Source organism: Acomys russatus, chromosome 31, assembly GCF_903995435.1.
Source record: "Acomys russatus chromosome 31, mAcoRus1.1, whole genome shotgun sequence".
Taxonomy (NCBI): Eukaryota; Metazoa; Chordata; class Mammalia; order Rodentia; family Muridae; genus Acomys; species Acomys russatus.
In genome coordinates, this window is record NC_067167.1 from 22507289 (window position 1) to 22528377 (window position 21089).

Here is a 21089-nt window from a genome sequence, read left to right on the forward strand (position 1 = left end):
CACATAATCTGAAACATCAGGGCTGTCATGGTGTGAGAAGTCTCTGGTGGTTCCATCTGCAAAATGCTTGTGAATGACTGGAAGATGTGGTTAAGGACTTTAGCAGAACAGTATTCCCATGGTTAGCATTAGTGATGACGTAAGTAAGTGTGGAGTAAGATCTTTGGAGGAGGTTTTGCAAGAAAGGATGCTTTTACACAGCATGCATTCTTACAGGGCAGTACCTTAGGGATGGGTACGGTGGTGTGTGTTGCCATGCCAGTAGTTAGGAATCTGAGGCGGGAGGATTGCTGCAAGTTCAAGGCTAGTCGGGCCACATAGCAAAACTTGGTCTCAAAACCAAGCAACCAACAAGTAAAATCCAGACAAACAAGTTAACAGTTCCAAAACCAGTGTGCCTTTCAAGTTTTATCCCAAGGAGCAAAGTTCAACTCTCGCCTCAGTTGGCAGGCCGACCTCTAGAAGGGGCTGTGAGAGAGGGGAGGAGATAACAGAGAAGTGAGCAATGAAGCCTGCAAGCAGGAAGGTCAGTGAGCGCAGACTTGGCACCCTGACTCCAGCAGCTGAAGCGTGTCGTCTGAATTTCATTTAGTTGGATGCTCTGCATACAAGTCCCTCTCTCCATTTCCTGAGGAAGTCTAGCCCATCCCTGTTCATTCCTTGTTCCCTGCCATCTGGTGAGAGAGGCACTTTGCTTCCCAAACAGTGTAATGTTTACATTTCTTCCTCCATCCTCCTTTGAATCCTCAGCAAAGCAGCTGCTTTGAAATGAAGCCCAGAGGATTATCCTAAGATGGTTTACCCACTTACCCTCTTTCCTGTCCATAAGAGAGAGTGTCTTTCTTCTTTTCCCAGCATGACTTAGTGTGGGGACTTGAAATCTTGAGGTTCGTTTTTCTTATTCTTCTGATTTCTAGATGTCAATGCATTGGTAAATCTTCCTGAAGTAAATCTTCCTGAAGTCCCATGGAAGGATTGATTTCAGAACATCAGATCAGTGTTTATTTAGACCGTTGATGCAGAACCTTTAAGAACATTTAATAATGCCAAGGGTGCTGCATACCTGTAATCCCAGCCGTGTGACAGCCCACAGGTGGACCTCTGTGAGTTCCAGGCCAACAGCTGGTACACAGAGACCCCAAACAAACAAGCCTTTAATGACAGTAACAATGTGTGCTGTCACCAGCTCTGCTATGCATTCTAAAAATAATATCTACTCCTTTTCATTTCTGACAGGGATGATGTTAGAGTCTTATTAGACACAATGATAGGTATGATTTCCCAGATCTCATGGTGAAAAAGTGGAATAGCTTTTTTAAAAATTGAAAAGTTTAAAAAGTGAACTTGCCTCACTTAGTCACGCTTATTAACATGAAAATGCAATAAAGAAGCTATTGGGGTTTTGTTTTGTTTTTTGGGTTTTTTTTTTGTTGTTGTTTTTTGTTTTTTTCCCTTGGTGGAGGGATGAGATAGTAACATAAGTTATTTGGTATGCCACTTTTTGTTTCTTCTGAGAAGTCACATGAGAGGGGTGGGTCTGCACTAAGCCATGTGACCTTGAAGAAAGTGTAACTAGTTTTGTGCTTGAGTCAAAGTGAAAATGGGACTAGCGTACAAAAACGCCACCCGGGGAGTCTTTTCTGGCCTGCTTCTTTAGGGGTGACAGGTAGGTAAGAGTCATCCAGAGCTTTGGGAAGGGGTGTGATTAGCATTTAAAAGTGTAACCTATGTCATCACATCCAAATGCATCTGTCCCTGGGTGAAATCTCATTTCCTGTGTGTGTTTCCTGTGCAGAGTCACCATGAATAATATTTTTATGAAGTGCTACTTTAGGGATGTGGATCGATTGCAGCTCATTTACATTATAGGGAGAAAGTTATAGCTGCGTGGAATTGTAGACTCCTCAGAGACTTGCATTCCGAGATACTGTAGGGGTTTTATGTGGTGCCACTGTGTTGATACAATATAAGAAAGGTGCTTTACTGGGTTTTCTGTGCCTACTTCTTTAGAAGGGGACCTCAGGGTTGTACCATCAGCACTTTGACTTACTGTGTTTTTGCACCATCTACCAGGAGAGGCTTTTTCCAATGATTACTTATTCATGAACACTTACTTAGCAGTTCCTTCATTGTTCTGAAAGCCAGAGATACAATAATAAGCAAACCACTTACAATTCCTATGGTCCCCGTGGAGCCCGCAGTCCGCTCTTGGCTTCATGTACTAGATTTCTGTTTACCTGGACCAAGAGAAATTTCAAGGTGCAAGGAAAGCAGAGCAGCATTCCGTCCATTGGTTGGTTAGACCTTAGAATTCCGCAGTGACTAGACCCAAGAGTAAGAGGGGTAACTATGGTTTACACTTAACCAAGGAAGGACTCTTCTGACTTCATTTGGTCATTCATTCATTCATTCATTCTTAAATTACAAGAGGCTTTTTCAAACTTGACCTCCTTTAACAGAAGAGTGAAAAATTGAAAGTCCTGTTTTATGGTGCATACATTGAAGTGTGGAAGACAGATCAGCAGAACTGGTTAGGGTTGTCACAACTCAACCCCATGGTATCAATATGGAGACTTCATCTGCTAAGGATTGAACTGAACATTGCTGAAACTTCCTCTCTGTCCATTTCATATACTTAGAATTAGTCTAAACATGGTTGATGAAAATGTCGCTACTATCGTGGTCCGCACTGTGTAAAAGAGAATTCAATTGTAGGAGAATTGGGGTTTTTTCTTTCTTTCTTTTCTTTTTCTTTTCTTTTTTTTTTTTTTTTTTTTTTTTTTTTCTTTCTTTTTTTTTTTTTTTTTTTTTTTTTTTTTTTTTTTTTTTTTTTTTTTTGGTTTTGGATACAGGGTCTTGTTGGCCAGTAACACATTACATAGCCTAGAGTAACCTTAAACTCATGTCAATCTTCCTGCCTAAGACTCCTAAATGATGAGATTACAAGACCATAACATCCCTCCTGGCATGGTGCAACTCTTATGAGTGGTGTAGACATAGAGAGCAGTGCACACCACTCACAAGTGTGGAAGAATATACACGATAAGGATCCAGTTGAGACACAACAGAACCCTCATTCTTACACGGTGTGCGCACTCACCACAAGGGACAAAGGATGTTGAGACCTTCTAGGTTATCATACATATTTCTGCCATGGGTTTAACTCATAAAATCCTTGCCTACCGTGTGCAGAGAGGTGAAACAAAAACCCAAATAAACAAAAGTAACCATTTACTTGGGAGGCTGAAACAAAATTGTCCTGAGTTTGAGGCCAGCCTGAAATATATAATAAATTTCAAGCCATTCTTGGCTCCAAAGTGAGTTCTTGTCACAGACACACACACATAAACACACACACACACACACACACACACACACACACACACACACACACACTCACACACACTATTTCTGGCAATGGAAATTGTTTTGATGAAACTGTGATGCCGTTGATAAAAGGATCTTTCTTAAGATGCTACGCTAGTACCCTTTTGTTCCTTGACACAATACATGACAAAACAGCAATGGGAAAATGATTTTAAACCCTTCCGAAATAGTGTTCACCAGCTGGGGACAGGAATTTTTTTTTTTAAAAGGGCCTGTGTTACACATATCATATTTAACCATATTTAAGAAGCAAACATGGGAAGGTTTCCCTGTGAAAGTGTTCTGAATAATAAGATGCATTTGCCACTCAGAGCAAGCACAAGGGGGCTTGAGGAACAAGTATACTTCGTATGTTCCAGGAATAGAAAGAGGCTGGTATATGTAACCAGAGCGTAGTAGAGAGAGAAAGCATTGCAAGGCAGAGAAATTCAAAACCATGGTATATGGCACAAGCTTTGGTTGCGAGTTCAAATCTTACTGTGAGTATGATGGAAAAATACTGTGAAATGTCAAGCAGGCAGTGACAGTTTATGTTTCCAGAGCGCATTACTGTACCAAGCACAAAAGGAGACATGCTGTTTATAATCTCCTCATAGGCATCCTCCAGGAAAGGGTGATGGAGCTTGGTGGGAACTGTAGCGATAAAAAAAAAAAAAAAAAAAAAACAAAGAGGAGTGACTCTTTTAAAACTGTGTTTGTTTATGGTATTAGGAAATATGACAGACAAGATGCAGAAATAGGGGAATGGGACGAATCAAGATGATACTCAGAGTTTTGACTTGAACTAATATCCTGCAGGTTTGCAAATGATATTACTGGGGATGTGTGTTCAATATGTGCTTGAAACTGATAATAGGAGCCAGAGGAAATTTTTGAGACATTTCTCAAGTGATGTATCACGTGTCCTACACAACAATTCCATCTAATCTTCCACACATCTGTCAAGTGCTTTCTTTTCTTACGCCTATGCTGCAGATGAGGACACGGGAGCCACAGAAAGATGAAACAAGTTTCTGAAGGCCGCAGGCTAGGTGATGGCGGAACACAGAGGAACATTTGAGCAGTCCGCTTGTTAAATAGATGCTTCTCCACTTCTCCCCGCACCCCCAAAAAAGAATAAACAACCCTTGGTCTTCTCAGGCTTCTTGGATTTATCAGTGGTGCTGAAGTTGACTTCCTTTTGAAGCTGCTGTTTAGGTTAACATTCACCTAGTACCCAAACAAAACAGTTTCCCTTTTATAGCAGGTAGGCAGGAGCCTGCCTCCTTTGGATTGCTGATGCAAATCCAAACCCAGGGGTGATTTCACAACTTGCCTTTATCACTCCCTTGCCTGGCTTGCTGGGCTTTCATCTGGAGGGAGGCAGAGCAAGCCCCCAAAAGTGTTTTTGACTTTTGGTTGCAGCTTGTAGATTTCAACATTTACCCAATTTCCTATTGCTGATAAAATAGTAACTAGCATTAACTGCCATATAATGGTCTCATATCAGCCAGTCCTTTTTATGGGTACTTTACAAATAATACCTTATTTAATCTTTTCAAAAGATTTAAAAAAAAATGTTATCTCAGGAGAACCAAGGCCCAGAGGGGTCTCATAATTTGTTTATGGTGATATTACAAAAATGACAAAACCAAAAATTTGGTCTTATTTGGATGATGTTCTACTTTAAACATCATTGCCTTTATAAAAACAAAGAACGTATACTTGAAATGTGTGAGATGAGCATACCCCATGCATGTCAGTGAAGCTAATGTGGAAATGTCTTCCCACGAGGACACATCCCTAGAGGGTCAAATCCCGTAAATGTGTGTTGCTGTGCTTTGGGTAGCAAACGTATATTAAAATTCTCTAGAATTGACTACCAAAAATTCCTTTTTTAGAATATTTCCAATGATCATTGTCTTACGATGTTGGGTTTTGTTTGTTTTTTGTTTTTTTAGAGACAGGGTTTCTCTGTATAGCCTTGGCTGTCCTGGACTCGCTTAGTAGACCAGGGTGGCCTCTAACTCACAGCGATTCTCCTGTCTCTGCCTCCCGAGTGCTGGAGGGACTAAAGGCGTGCGCCATCACTGCCAGGCATGTTGTATGGTTTTAACTGTCAACTGCTAATGAAAAATTCCCAGGAAAACAATCTAGACCAAGCTTTTGGAGAATAAATGCTTAATAACTTTGCCTTTTAAATGTCAGATTTGTACAGCTAATATAACAGACAATAGTTCCATGAAACAGAAAGGGGTCCACTGTGGTGCAATGAGTGATTTATAAACCTGTGGAAGGACTGCAGGCAAGCAGGCAGGCATGGGATGCAGGCTGAAATCGGGACAGTTTCCAGCACCTAGTTAAGTCCACTGCAGTCAGTAAAACCGTTAAAGCCAGTGTTGAAAGATACTGCTGCTGCTGCCTGCAGATCCTTGCTGTTTGGCTCAAGCGCTGCAAGCAGACACATCCAGCTTCCAGCCGCTCTTCTTCACTTTCCCTTCCCATAAGAAATGTTGGAGACTGACTGACAAAACCTTAGTCACAACCGCTAGCCTTGCAAACTCACTGAAAGCCCGAGAGATTGCACTTTTAGCTTTCTAGGCATTCTGGGTCAGGATGTCCTAGAAGAAAGGTACAGTGGGGTTTGAAAAGCTAATTCATGCGTTTCCCCACATTCACTGTACTAGTGTCAAGTTATTCTAATCTCAAGCTTGTATTAGATGGCTTTTGAATGGGATGAAAGCCTGTTTACCCTCTTAGACATTTGTGTGTATTCTCCCTGTTCGTTATGTTTACTGCCTGCCTATATAGTGTCCCAGACAACATAGAACGTATAAGAATCACATAGGTGCCATGTGATGTACACACCCGAGAGACACCCTGAGAAACCTGCATACTTTGTGACAGTCAGGAATCTGCATTTTAGGTCGGCATCCCAAATGATTCCACTTCGTCTAACCATAAGAGAACTGGCTCCCCCGACCATGTGGGACACGTTCTATGAGAGGGGTGAATTCCCGTAGGCAATTGGTGTGCCCAGCACACATTGAGCAATCTGGAAAGCTGGTCCCTTGACCTTTTCATTGGCTTGTCATTCAATGTGATGAAGAAAATGATCAAGATTGGGAATGTTTGTTGAGTTCATTTCTTCATTTCGTCCAGTTCTGATGGTTTTTGGAAAGTACTAAAGCTTATTTTATCTTAATATAATGAAAAACCCAGAAGAAAGAAAAGTTTGGATTTCTGAGACTGCCTGACCTGCTTCTTGATGTGAAGTTGTTTATGTTTTTATTAGCATCCGTGATTATATGCCTAATAATGGTTTGATTATGACACACTGTATTTTAATTATATTAACTTTCTCCTTACTTCCTTGTTCCCCACACCTGCCTCTGATCACTTCTTCTTTCCAACTAACCCCCTTCTGCTCTCACATTTTTTCCTTTTCTTTCTTTTTTGAGGGGTGATGGTGGCCCAATGAGTTTCATTAACAGCATTGTTTGCAAATGATTGGCATGGGAGATTTGCTCCGCAGGAGCCTTTGTGTCTTATCGGTGGCTACACCTCTAAGGAAAATGTCTGTCCCTCCCTGATTAACCATTAACTGTGTATACAGTCTCAGGGTTGGCTGGGAGTTGGTGAAAAATTGAGCCACTCCCTGAGATCCCCATAGCACAGGCTTCGCAGCAGCTGATCTGGCCTTTCTTCATATCAGATTGCATCCAGGACAGGAAGCACAAAGAAAGGGGGGGGGGTCCTCAGCAGTTCTGGACGTTCACTTCCAGAATTGGTGGGAGCTCGCACTCATTTCCCAGCCCTGAGTTGTTTGCAGTTACAGAAGATTTTTTTTTTTCCTTAACTGATTTTTAAAGAATTTCTAGCTTTTGCTTTTCACAAGATCACACATTTCAGCCTCCAAGCCCCCTATGTAGGGGAGTGGAAACTGCAATTCATGATTCGGTTGCTGGTTTGGGGCAGCTACAAACACCAGAGGCTTGCACATGTGCGTTGGGACCGTTGGAAGAGCAGCTAATTGGTGTATGATGGAACAGGGTCACCATAAAAGAAGCAGTGCCCATGGAGGTCATGGATATTTCAAAGGGGTCCGGAGGCTTTTGTTTGTTTGTTTGTTTGTTTATATAGTATTTGCATACACTGGCCAATGTTGAGAGCTGTTCCTCTTATTTCTTTAAAAGTATATGCCATTCTTTTATTTTTATTTTTTATTTTTTGTTTTTTAAGACAGGGTTTCTCTGTGTAGCCTTGGCTGTCCTGGACTCACTTTGTAGACCAGGCTGCTCTCGAACTCACAGTGATCCACCTGCCTCTGCCTCCCGAGTTCTGGGATTAAAGGCGTGCGTCACCGCCTGGCTCAGATATGCCATTCTGTGTTCAAAGTCATCCTTCCAGTTCTGGTACATATCATCTTCATAGATGCAAATATTTCATGACGTGTACTTTTGATCTTGTCTTTAGTGGATCCACCAGCACAGACTCTTATCCAACCACACATGCATTGAAAATAACCACGGCAGATCTTGAACAGAAATCAGACCAGGTGTCTGTTCTCTCCTCAAGGTCAAAATGCCTAAGCTTAGGTAGTTTTCATCAGCCACAGGTGAGTCACCCCCTTTAGGTCATTTGAAGAAGTTAATTGCTGAGGCTGTCACTGCAGCCTCACTGCTTCCCTCCTGCTTTACCAAGGCAGAGGTGAACTTTCTACCTCTCCGGATGCTGCTGCTCATCCACTTTGTCCTTTTATGACCAGATGTTCCAATGCGATGGCCCCTCCCCCCTCCTCGTGATCTCTCCCCTGTGGTCCAGTTTCAGTTCCCTCACTCCGCTGTCCTCATCAAGGTCACACACACTATGAGGTCATTGGGAAGAGCCAATCCTTTGACCTCCGGTAGTGCCTATTTCGTTCATCCTATCTTGCACGTAGCTCTTTATTTCTCTTGGCCGTAGGACATTCAGATCAAACCTCTTGTCTACGTGTGTGTGTGTGTGTGTGTGTGTGTGTGTGTGTGTGTGTGTACATGGTTCAGTGAATACTGCCACTCTTTATCCACTCAACCAGTTCATAATCTGAAAAATCAACTGTACCTTTTCTTTGCCCGATCTGTCCATCAAGAAGGCCCTCCATTCTAGTTGCATATGGTCTCCATTTGGCCACTTCTTTCCCCTGTAACTAACACTGTTTCCCATTTTGTCCAAATACGGACCAAGATGCTAGAGATCAAGCCGCTTACTGGCCGCCTGCCTCCAAACCTGTTCCTCATCCCCACTCATTCTCTCTGATGCCTGATAAACCTTTCAAAACGGAATCAGATCTTGATATGCTTCAAATCGTTCTAGGGCTATTAATTCCTTTAGAGTGAAATCGAAACAATTGGCAAGACTGCTTGAATGTGCTCTGAGACGAATGCTCCTCTCTGTCTTCATCAGGCACTTCCTGTTGAAGTAGGTGGCAGTAAATGCAGAGATTCAGAGCTGGTCAAACTGAGGGAGATAAATGACTGAAGAGTCGGTGACTGGCCTGAGCTTAACATCTGTATCACCCCCTCTAAGGCTCAGTTAATTTCAGGAAAGAGAGTGAGAAAAGAATGTGTGTTGGGGGTTGGTATCCAGCAGGAATGCTGTGTCTTCTGGGCATAGCATCACCATTGCGCACACTGCAGCTGTTGATGCCTGCACACGATTAACTGATAACATTTTGTCTTGTGTGGGAGAAGGTCAGATTATGGGCAGCTATTGGATGCTGGGGGAGAGGGCACCATTTTCTTTAGTGTTCTGACACTGTGTCCCACAGTTCATACCATCTCCACCTCCAACTCCGAGAGCAAGTAGCCATAATTAAACTCAGATATATCTCTGACTGCACAAGCACAGCCTTCTGTGAACACCTTCTGTCGCCTCAGTTCTGTGGCTACTCTTCTTACAGCTTTTCTTTCTTTCTTTCTTTCCTTCTGTCTCTCTCTCTTTCCATTCCTTCCTCCCTCCTTCCCTTCTTTTCTCTCTCCCTCCCTCATTCTTTCTCTCTCTCTTGCTCCCTTCCCCTTCCCCCCCCTTTTTTCTTTTTTTCTTTTTCTCCCTCCCTTCTTTCTCTCTTTTTCTTTTTTCTTTTCTCTCTCTCCCCCATTCCTCCCTCCCATCTCTCTTTCTTTTCTCTTTTCTCTCTCTCTCTCCCTCTTTCTTTCTTTCTTTCTCCCTCCCCCTCTCTCTTTCTTTTTGTTCTTTTTCTCTCTCTCTTCCGCTACCCCTCTCTCTTTCTCTTTTCTCTTTTTCTTTCTTTCTTTCTTTCTTTCTTTCTTTCTTTCTTTCTTTCTCTCTCTCTCTTTCTTTCCTTTTGACCTGGCCATCTCCTATACACATTTCATGAAACTTCCTCTCCCACACGCTGTTTTAGAAGAGCCCAGTTTCTAGGTAATTTGCTGATACACTGAGCCTCTCACTCAATTAGAAGTCGATTATGGGGTCCTGGTGTGGGTCCTGTTTTGTGTCCCAGCCACACCCCTATACTCCCCCCACCCCGCCCTCCCACCCCAGCAGGTTTATCCTGGGCCTTTCAAGTGTTGTTTTGTGAGTAGCTTGAGATTCCTTGGGTAGTCCTCACATCTTCGATTCCCTTATCTTATCTGCCTTTCAGGTGCTCCAAAGTTGTTTGTTGAATAAGTGGCTTTGAGAGGATATCCAGAAGTCTGAAAACACCCTTTTAGCAGCAAGAACCTTTCCGTTTAAATTTTGGGTTTCTCCCTTCCTTCTAGGTGTATATAAATTGTTTCTTTTAAACTAAGGTGTAGAACGCCTTCATTTACCTGCACTGCTTGATTATTTCAGTCTTGTGGTTTCGGTTAGGGACCGATGAAAGGGTTAGGAGTGGCACGTGAATCCTTCCCACCACACAGACCTTTACAAAAAGCTTAATGGTTTGTTGCATGCAAACGAAATCTACTTTATTATCTCACTGGCTCAATATTTTTCTTTGCAGCATAGTATAGTCTTTTGGTTAAAATCTAACAGTTTTATTAGGGGGAGAGCCTTAAGGAACTTACTCAATGTTTTATTGGGCTCCAGAACGGGCCACTATTTACTTGGTAAATGAAGGTGTTATATGAAATATTGCTTGCCACATCTTCATCCCCCATGAAGCCTGTAGTGGTCAGCAAATGCCAATGCTCAGCTTGAAATTGCCATTGTATAGAACAAGGACTTACTCTCTGTGGTTTTGTTACACCTTCCACAATCAATCAATACTCTAAAGACTTTAAAATTTCTTAAGTTCATCTGCCTTTTATATTAAGCCGTTCTTTCCTGGGAAATGCGGAATTGCTTGCTTCCTTGTGAGAGTAGCTTTCTCTATATCCTAACGATGGCCCTGGAACTTTCTCTGTAATCTGGGTTTCTGCTCACCCTCCCAAGCACCAGGATTACAGGCATTCAACACCATGCCTAATTCTGTGTTAGGTACGTGTGTGTGTGTGTGTGTGTGTGTGTGTGTGTGTGTGTGTGTGTGTTAGGTATTTTTATTTATAAGAATTTATTCATTACATCCTTACCACCATGCTTACATTCAAATATCTTTAATTTTTCTTAAAAAAAAATTTTTTTAAGAGCGCCTCCTCACAGGAAGATAACTCTATCCCTGAACAGTCTCCTTTCAAAAGGAATTCTGCTGTTTATTTGTTGAATGAGAATCCTGTTTCTGGTTTACTTGGGGAAAAAAAAAACTTTTTGCTCCATATGACCTCAGAAGACCTGAACTTAAGACTAATTATTATACCTGTGTCTTGGTAATTTACTTTCCCGCCTCTGGGAGACTAAGCCAGTTGGCTATGTTCCAAGACACATTTGGGCTGCAAGGAAACTGCCTGCTTTCATAGCGGTCACCTGAGATTAAAGAGGAGATGAACGGTATTTCTGGTAGCAGTGGCTGTTTTGTTCATGGACACATCTATTCTCCATTTTGTTAGTTCTCCCGTATAAAGAAAACAAGCCACTCTTCCCTCCCTTGATGACCCTGTGGAGTTGCGTGACATGGATGCCTAGTAAGGTATGCTGTGAAAACTCCTCAGGCACATAGGCAGGAGGGCGTTTGTTCTCTTAAGTTTACAGAATTGGGGTCTCCTGCTTTCTTGAGCATCCCTGTCCAGGGTGCGTGCTGATTCCTACGGCTGCACAGGAGACTGCAGCAGTGTGCCTCAGGAACCTCCTGTGTGCTGCCACATGTTCCCAACAAGTAATAGTTTACTTTAGGGGACCAAACCCTACTGCTGGTGTGTGGCTTTTTACTGTGTCGCAAGCTGTGTTCATACGGATCAATGATTCGATAAATCTTCCGCTGGAGCCCTTTGAGTTGGGTCTCCCCGATAGTGCTTTCTTTTGAGGGTAGGGATGGGCTCCAGCCAGCTTCATCCTTCAGTTTCTTCCCTACCCAGTTTGACTGTAAAACGTTCTCAATGGAGTGTGAATTGTACTCTCTCTTCCGTGCTTCTCCCAATCCTATAGCGTGATTGAATCTCATCAGGGTTTTTCCTTTCATTATGCCTATAATTTGAAAGCAATCTTTTGCAATAAAAGGATATCGTGTTAAGTTTTATGGGGAGTGTATGGGAGATACTTTTGATCTCTACCTCCAAAAAAAAAAAAAAAAGAGTCAAGAACTGCCGTCAGTTAGATTTGTTTAGTGTGTCTGTGTGGTAAAGGTTATCTCAAAGGGAGAGGTTATCACACACTGAGCGTGGCCTAGAGAGGAGCGTTGTGCTGTTCTAAAACAAAGTAACCAAAGAAAATGCCATGCTGACGAAGAGAGTGTTACAGGGGGTGGGGGTGGGGGAGAAGAACAGCAAGATGATTCTGCAAACTGAAGTGATACGTTTAGAACACAAGTTACAAAGAAGGGACCCTTTGCTTCAGTGCAGTATCTCCACTGGGGTGTGTGCCTGCGTCTGTGTGCACACCCATGCAGGGAGGAGCTGATGGTCAAACTCTCCTTGAAGGTTTTAGAACTTGCTGAAAGAGGAAGAAAAAGAAATCACGATAAAAATTCTATGTTGGCATGCTTCACTGAGTTTTCTTAACTGCCGCTACTCTCAACACAGTTGAAAATTAAAACATGGACAGCTGTATTTGACCCCCAAAGTGTTGTGACATCTGTGTACAACAGTGCATGCTCTCCTTCCACATGGCAGATAGCGATTTTATCTATAATTTAAAGACTGCACTCTTTTCACGGATAGTTCACTTAGCAAAGGACTTCCTAAGACTCTTTATGCTGGCTTTTCATGCTTTCTTGTTTTCTGCTGTTTATTTTATGAGTCAAAAACCCCACTGAGAAACCCAGGCTGCTCTGGAACTATGCAGTTGGGCTGGCCTTGAACTAACAGCAGTTCTCTACTTCGCAAGGGCTAGGATTATAGGTGTGAGCCAGCACGCGTGGCTTATTCAAACATTCCTAAACTCTTTTTTTTAAAAGTCTACCCAAACCAAAGTTCATAAGTCACACAATGAATGGTTGTATAGTTCCTCTGCTTGGAATAGTTTTCCTTTTTTTTTTTTACTACCAGCTCATGAAATGGGTGAGGCTTTTATTTACTTTTTTACTTTCTCATTTCATGAGCTTATGAATGGGTCTGCCTGGGGATAAACGGACTTGTTCAAGGTCATGCGGTAAGAGGCTCATGGCTTTTTAATTATGTGAGTTTTTTTTTTTTTTTCATAGTTTCTGTGGGGGGAACTCTTACATGAGTTTCTTTACCCCTGGAAGCCTTTGTTCAAACAAAATCTTATTCAGAAGCAGGAATAAATAAGACAGTAAAAAAGCTGTTCCCCGTCCGCTGTCCCCCCCCCCCATCCTTAAGATAGACATTAGGAAAGCAGAATTCTGGTCACGGCAGCTCACTCTCCTCAGGCACAGTGTCTTGAGGTGCTCAGGTTCCACCCTTCATGAACTCAGTCAGAAAGTGTTCATTGAGGTCTGTTTTGTTTTTATCGTTTCAGTGTGAAAATCACCACAAATTCAGTGGCTTGCTGGAATGCAAATATATTATGATTTCTTTTTGAGATCTTAAGTCTAAAATCAAGGATTCCTTTGCAAAGACTCTAAAGGAAGAAAGCATTTCCTTCCAATTTTCAGGTTCTTGAAGTGGCCTTGGTCCTGACTCTTAGACTATTTTCTCTGTTTTCAAAGCCAGCTGTGGTAAATCATATTCTTCTAATGTCATTATTTCTCTGACCAGAGACAACAAATGTTCTCCATTTTTAAGGACATAAGTTAAAGTAAAATAGTCTCCACAACCCAAGATAGTGTCCCCTCTTGTAGCCCACTCAGATAAAACACAATCACTCACATATAAAACACTCACATAAAACACAATCACTCACATAAAACACAGTCACAAATTCCAGTGACATTAGGACATCCTCATCTTCAGGGCTACAATGCTTGTTCCTATGGGTTCCCATGGTGGACAAGACATGTGTAGTTTTCACACACCATGAGTGTAGTATTCGCTCACCATCAGGAAAGCCTTCTGCAGGAAAGTAGCAGAAATGGCTCTTTGTCAGAGGGGAGCCTACCAATTGGCTAGGCAATACCTAATTATCAGTCTTGAAAACATCTATACAAGTACAGACTGAACAGGCTGTACTTATGTATCGAGGAATATGTGCAAATACATGTATGTATATTATAACAATTAATGAAGAAAGAGGCCATGAATTGGGAAAAGGGTGAGGAGAGGAACACAGGAGGGTTTGGAAGGTAGAAAGGGAAAGGGGAAGTGATGTAATTATATTAGGTCAAAAAATAAAATGCCAAAGAAAGTAAGAAAAGGAAGAGAAAGCCTTCAGCAGGCTAGCAAAGAGCCACGTTTTTCTGTTTTGTTTTGTTTTGTTTTTGAAGAATATGATATGAATAATGACTGACCATCTATGGGAAAGAGGACAAGGAACAAACTGAAAAACAGCTGTTCCAGGCTGGAGAGATGGCTCAGTGGTTAAGAGCACTGGCTGCTTGTCCAGAGAACCCAAGTTCAATTCCCAGAACCCACATGGCAGCTCACAACTGTCTGTAGCTCCGATTTCACGAATTTGGTTTTTTACCTTAGCCAAGTACACCTCCGTAAAACTGGCAAAGCATCTTTGAATTTGACTGACAGCAAAAATTGAGGTTGTGCAGGTGAAATTATTTCTCCATTGTTGCAGCAATCTGTCTTAATTATATTTTAAGAAACTATCAAAGGACATATACTAAAAAGTGTGACCATCTGAATGGTGCAGAATATTCAGCTCTGCGTGGAATGTGGAACAAATGGGTTCCCATATGTTCGGTATTTGCAAAATTATTAAAGTATATGAGATATGCCGCAGTGTCCTCATACATGATCTGACAGATTTCCTGTAGTTGGGACAGTATGTTGTACTTAAAAGGACTGAAATTAGAATCAGAGAGACCTGACTTTGTATACTGGTTTCACTGTTTTGAAATCACCTAAACTTAAGGTACATTTTATTTGTTATTAGATATGCAAGATGCGTAATACTTAGTAAATGTTTACAACAAATAGCTTTATTCCCTGTATTTCCCCCTTACAGCCAAACCTTGCGTTTGCACTCACATTCTGATATTTTCTAGCTCTGTTGAGCTATCTACACTTGTACTGAAAGCCAGCTGCTGTATTTTAGGCACTCATCTCACCCTGTCTGTCTACTCAGACATGTGGCTCTAACAATCCCTCCCCCCTTTTTTGGGGTCCACATCTCCAGGTGTCCTCTCTCACTGTATAATCCCCAGTCTCATACAAACATCCTGATGTTTTTATTTTCTTTCAAATGCCCCGCCCCAAACTCCTACTTCCTTGTCAACTACTACTCCGTTTTATCTTTATTTTATTAAATTGTTCTTGCTCTCCTTTGAAAGAAACCTCTTCAAAGACTTTCGTGTTCTTTCTGGTGACCTTTTTTCTTTTCTTTTCTTCTTTTCTTTCTTTTGGTTTTTCGAGACAGGGTTTTTCTGTGTAGCCTTGACTGTCCTGAAGTCTTTGTAGACCACTCTGGCTTCGAACTCACAGAGATTCACCTGCCTCTGCCTCCTGAGAGCTGGGATTAAACGTGTGTGCTACCATGCCCGACTTCGACTTCTCGCGCTTCCTTAAAGCCGTGTCTGGACAAGTCTTTCCTCAGGCTTCCTCACGAAAAACTCTTGCTTGGTATTACCAATGGCTTCCATGTTGCTCAGTCCAGGGGTTGGTCCTCAGCCTTTGACATATCTGGCCCAGCCCCTTCCTTCTTAAGTTTTGTTTTATATGTTTTTGTTTCTTACTGAGGCAGAGTGTCATGTGTCAATCCATGGCAACATTGTCATCCACCTGCCTCAGACCCAAGTGCTGGGACTTGTCAAGTGATACCACACTCTGCTCTTAGTTGTTGGATATACGTACTTACTTTTCCTTCTTCTTTGACGTCTACCTGTCTAGCCTCCTGCCTGCGTTCCTATCCTCTGTCGGAGACACCTGAATCCTGACACTATAGGATGTTCCATACTTTGTTAGTTTTTCTGTTTAGAATCCGAGCGTGGCTTAATTCATTCATTTTGTTTAGAATCTCACCTGTTTATCGAGGGGGTCGTATTTGCATTTCCAGTCCCAACCAATCACCTACCCCAAATCCAGATTTGACTGCTCTGACCTGCTGTGGTCATGGGCCGACTACACAAGTGACCATACATATGTGCAGTATAGCTTCTAGGCTGCTCTCACTCATCTCCTCTGGCACAACCAACCATTGTTCAGGTACAAATCCTTGTGTTGCCTTGACTCTGAAGCTGTAATTGTCCTGGCTCAGGGTTCAGCTTGCAGAGGTTCAGACTCTTAAGTGTTTCTTATCAATGCATTTTCATTGTCATTCTTTGGTGGTTTATCGTGGTAACTTATAATTGCTGTCTATTTTATCCTGTCTAAAATCTTTCTACCTTTTGTTACCCAAAAGCAATCACGGTGGTCTTACTTATGTATTTAAAATTGATTGATTAATTAATTAAGGCATTTATTTTGAGACATGGTTCCTTGTATCCCAGGCTGGCCTCAAACATGGCCATTTAGCTGAGAATAAACTTGAACTTTGACCCTTAAACTTGCTCTCAGCTCTTGAGCGCTGGGATTATAGGTATGCACCACCATGTCTGGTTTATGTGGTCCAACTCAAGGCTTCATGCATGCTAGGAAGCACTCCACCCCCAGCCCCTTATTTAATTTGCTCCTGTTTTATTTTAATTCAGCGTCTGTTCGTACCCCTCCTATGCTAAAAATTCTACAGTGAATCTTGTTTCATCTACAGTAAAACTGGACCGTGGGCTGCAGTACCCTTGATTTTTGCCTCTCCATTCTCTCTGATGCCATCTGCTGCTCCTGGTTTACTGCTGCTGCTTTAAATAAACCTGGTGTCTTTAGTATACCTTAGGGACTTGACATCTGCTTTCTTCTGCGGCATCAGTTGCCCACAGATGTGTAAGTGGAGTACTTTAGTTCCATCCAGTCTTTGGGGAGAAATACCCACGAGGCATCCATTGATCGCCGGCATTTAAAACGCCAGTTTGTTTCCACCCGTACGTACTGCAATCCTGGAAAGGCAAGGGTAAAGGCTATTTCTGTTTGGCTTTTTCTTTGGACTCAGGGAGGCCAGGGAATTTGATCCTTTCTGTAATCCTTTCGAAACGCTGAATTCAAGATGTGCCGGTAGCATGCCCGTATTTCTTCTAAGAGAATGCAGCTGAAGATATTAGGTAGCAGGCAACGTATCATGGATGCTTAATGGTTGTGGTGAGTCTTCGAGCGCCACCCTGGTAAGAGCACAGGGAGCTTCTTCACGCCTCTAAAGGGCCGCTGTGCTGGGAAGGTATAGCTAGAGTGGTGGTCCTCCTGGATACTTGTTGTTGTCATTGCCACACACATCCCAAGTATGCAGGGACTTGTAGACACTAGAGATGCCTTGGAAACTGTGAGGCACCAGAGTAACTGTAGCTGCATTTTGCTGCCTGTCTTGAGTTTTCCTCCCGAATCTGGAGATAGTGTGGGTTCCATACCAGACAGCGTATCACAGCTACTGTCACAGAAACGAGAGTCGCTGAGTCTTTAGTTTACCTGTACCTATATAATTTATATCCACACTACACTGTAGAGCAGCTAGTGTGTTACAGCGTTATGTCTAAGTAAACAGTGTGCACATACCTGAATTAACTTACTTTACTCGAGGCTCAGAGAATAAGAACACTGGCTGCTCTTTCAGAAGACCTGGCTTCAATTCTCAGTACCCATAGGGTAGCTGACAAAGCGCCTACAACTCTAGTTCCAGGGTATCTGGTGCCCTCTTCTGGCCTCTGTGCGTATCAGGAGTGTGCACAGCGCACAGATTACGCATGCAGCGGGGGGTGGGAGGGGTGGGGGGGGGAGACTTCCACACTTAAAGTGAAATTTATTGCTTAAAAGGCTGAGGGTCTTCAGAGGTGTTGGAAATTGGCACCGATAGCCTCGATCAATATATACCTGCCGCAAACTTTCAGCTTGTAAAAACCACAATAGCTGCGAAGTGCCACATGGGAGAGCCTAGTGAAACTGGGCACACTTGTTCCACACCTGGGTCTTTTGTCACTCTCAGTTTAAACCTAAAATCCTGTCCGTCTGTTACTAAAGGTTCAAACTATCTCATTTTACCTGTTTTAATACCAGTCCTCTTCTCTGGCCCTAACAATTCTCTTCCTAAAGACCTTAGCACAGGCTATGTAAGACAATTTCATTCCTGCCTATGGGTCATCTCTCTGAGCTATAGGTGAAGTTTATGCAGGTAGAGGTATCTTGCCTTTTTGTTTGGTGTATAACCTTGGCACCAGAGAGATGTGTGGCATATGATATATACTCAATAAAGTATCCAATAATTCTTTGCTGAATGAATAAGCAGCTTTTATATCTCAAGCTCCCAGCCCCCAGTTTTCATTCAGTACCACGCATGACGCACGATGAAGGACAAGAAACATCATCTGCTCCCATGTTTCCTAGGACCTACAATATGAACATTATTCTCGCTGAGTTCAGCCAGCTACCAAGGTCCTTGGGGAGGCTTCCCACATCTTATCAGGATAAAGGGCCTTGGAGAAAAGAAATTTCAGGAGGAGTCCCATCTCAGCACCAGCAATATAAAAGGAAGGCCTAATGTAAATAGTACCCGCGAAGGAAAACTGTGATGCTAAGGGGAAATGTGTGTGCCAAGCTTTCCCCCAAACAGGGACCCCCCAGACAGACCATGTGTATAATTTGTCCTTTCATTGTGGTCTAGGAGAGATGGTAAAATGAGGAGAATGTCCCCACCAGTGCTCAAAGTAGCCCTAAATAAACTTAAGTAGGATTGCTGCTAAAGCTGACCTCAAGTGGTGGACGAATAGGAGGTTTTAATTCTATTCATAAGCCACTATACCCACAGAAGTAGTATTGTAGTGACACATTTTAGCAAATGAAAATCATCATGTGGTCCAGTGTGTCAGCGTGCAGATGTTCATTGAAAATAATTTAGTTCTTTATACAGAAGTAGGAAAGAGTCTAGCCATGTGCGCCTGTGCTTTTGTTTGTTTGTTTGTTTTTTTTATAATTTTAAAATGCCATGGATGAATGCTAGTTCATAAAAGATCTAACTTGTCTTTAAATACTTTCGCATGCTTTGGTTTATGGTCTTTTCCTGCAGTGGTCATTCTTTATCAGTATTTCCAAAGTCCTTGTCTTTTCAGTTCTAACCAGAGTCACATTTTCTCTCTGGGTTTCCTTGGAGCTGCTTTCCTAGCCCTTGTCTCCCCTTAAGATTAATTGATTAATTGCTTTCTTCTCTGCGTTCCCAAAACATTTATCACCGGTTGAGGTATTATTTATTTACCTGCCTCGGAGTTTCAAGGACATCTTCATCATCTTCGTTTCCTTGGTGACTGCTGCAGTCACTGCCTTTGAAACTTCATCTCAGTAAATGGCTACTGAATTAGAGAATCAGAATAGGTTTTTGTCTTGGCCCTGGATTCATCCTGCAATCACATACTAAGGGATTTTTGTATGCAGGGCACTTATTATATGTGTTTTGTAGATGCTTGAGAAAAATAGTAAATCAGATGCTCAAGTTCTGAAAATGCTATAATGTACTATAAGAAAGAAAAACAAGTCATGTGTAAAAATAACAAATCTATGGTGGAAGGTGTTATTTTCTTAGAGGTGTGTGTGTGTGTGTGTGTGTGTGTGTGTGTGTGTAAGAGGGAGGGTAAGGGAGACAGAGGTACAGAGAGAGGAAGGGGGAGAGATAAAGAGGGGAGATGGAGGGGAGGTACAGAGAGAGACAGAGAGAGAGAATGTCCTGACACAGTTCAAAAGCATCTTCCCATTGGCTAAGGAAATCTTTTCCCTATAAGTGGCTAACAAACTCACTCCACCCAGTAATTCTCTTGCTGTTTTAGAAGTTAGGCTAAACTCTGCCCTCGACCTGAAGACACACCTCTCTGCCTTCCTGTGGCAAGGTGTGGCTAGAGTACCAGTCTAAATGTGCGCCCCCTCTCAAGGCTGTGTTCCTGCTTGCCGAACTTTCTGCATTTAAAAGGAAAACGTTTCCTTTCAGCCTTAGGGTATGAATTTCATGCATTCCTACTTTTTTTTTGGGGGGGGGGAGGCTGCCACTAAGTGATAGTTCCTTTACATGCTGCTACAAGTTCATCCCTAATTGCCACTAGGGAGCTGGCTCTAGAAAGCTTACAACAGAAGATAACAGTAAAACCATTGAAATAAATGATTCAAGCAGGGTTGTGGCCAGGAGTGTTTTGTTGTTGTTGCTCTTTTTCTTTGTAAGTTTGGTGAGACCAGCTTGCATGCTTGACATTTAATTATATTTAAGCCACCAGGTTTTACAAACCGCTCCTGTGTATTTGCATTTACCACATATGGTATAAGGTGTTACTGGTTTGCATAATTAGATTTTTAATTGATGGGCACCAAGAAATGTCTCTGCTTTTGTTTAGACTTGGATTATCACCTGCATTTATCTTCTACTGCTCCTATTCAATCCTCTGGTCAAAACTAAGGAGATCTGCGGGAATCCTGTGACTGATAACGTGAAGGACATCACGAAATTGGTAAGTAACGAATGATTTTGGAAGCTACGACTCTTCGTTGTGTTTGCTGACTATACGTTTAGGGCACTCCTGCCCCAAGCTCCTAGTTTTCTAAGACAAGGACTCAGTTTATGAATCTAAAGGGTTTCTGTATGGCCAGACTAGAGGTGTTTGGGTCATGGAGGCCTTAGCTGTGAAACTGGTCCTTTGAACACGGACACAGTTACCTTGGTTCTTTGCTGGTCTTGTCCTCCCTGTGAAGGACAGTCACTGGCTTTTCCCATCGTCTGCGGAATGGGTTTGTCTCTGTGACTGTGTCTGCCACGTGCCTTCCTGCTCCTGTAGGAAGCAGAGCAGTGGGACACCTACGAAGGCCATGTTCACCTTTCAGCACAAAGACAGCCATGTGTGGTAAGAGATCGATCCCAGGGAATGTGGCCAAGAGCCACTCATCTCGGTGCTTGTCACACTGTACACATAGGACTCGGTCAGAGCCAGCTTCCTGCTTTGTTTCTCTTGAGGCTTCTTTTAAGACTCAAGTCCAAGAGCAAAGCGCAACTGAGGCACACTGTTTCCTGCTCTTGTGACCCAGGAGAGA

The 21089-nt window shown here is 42.5% G+C and overlaps 1 protein-coding gene across 4 annotated transcripts in view; it reads left to right on the forward strand.

The window, feature by feature from the left end:
* Positions 1 to 21089, forward strand: part of Kitlg (KIT ligand) — a 79811-nt gene that overhangs the window by 15836 nt on the left and 42886 nt on the right. For all 4 annotated transcript variants that reach the window (XM_051172662.1, XM_051172663.1, XM_051172661.1 and 1 more), the window contains exon 2: positions 20399 to 20512. In XM_051172662.1, the coding sequence (XP_051028619.1) occupies positions 20399 to 20512 (114 nt within the window). The remainder of the gene's footprint in view (positions 1 to 20398; positions 20513 to 21089) is intronic.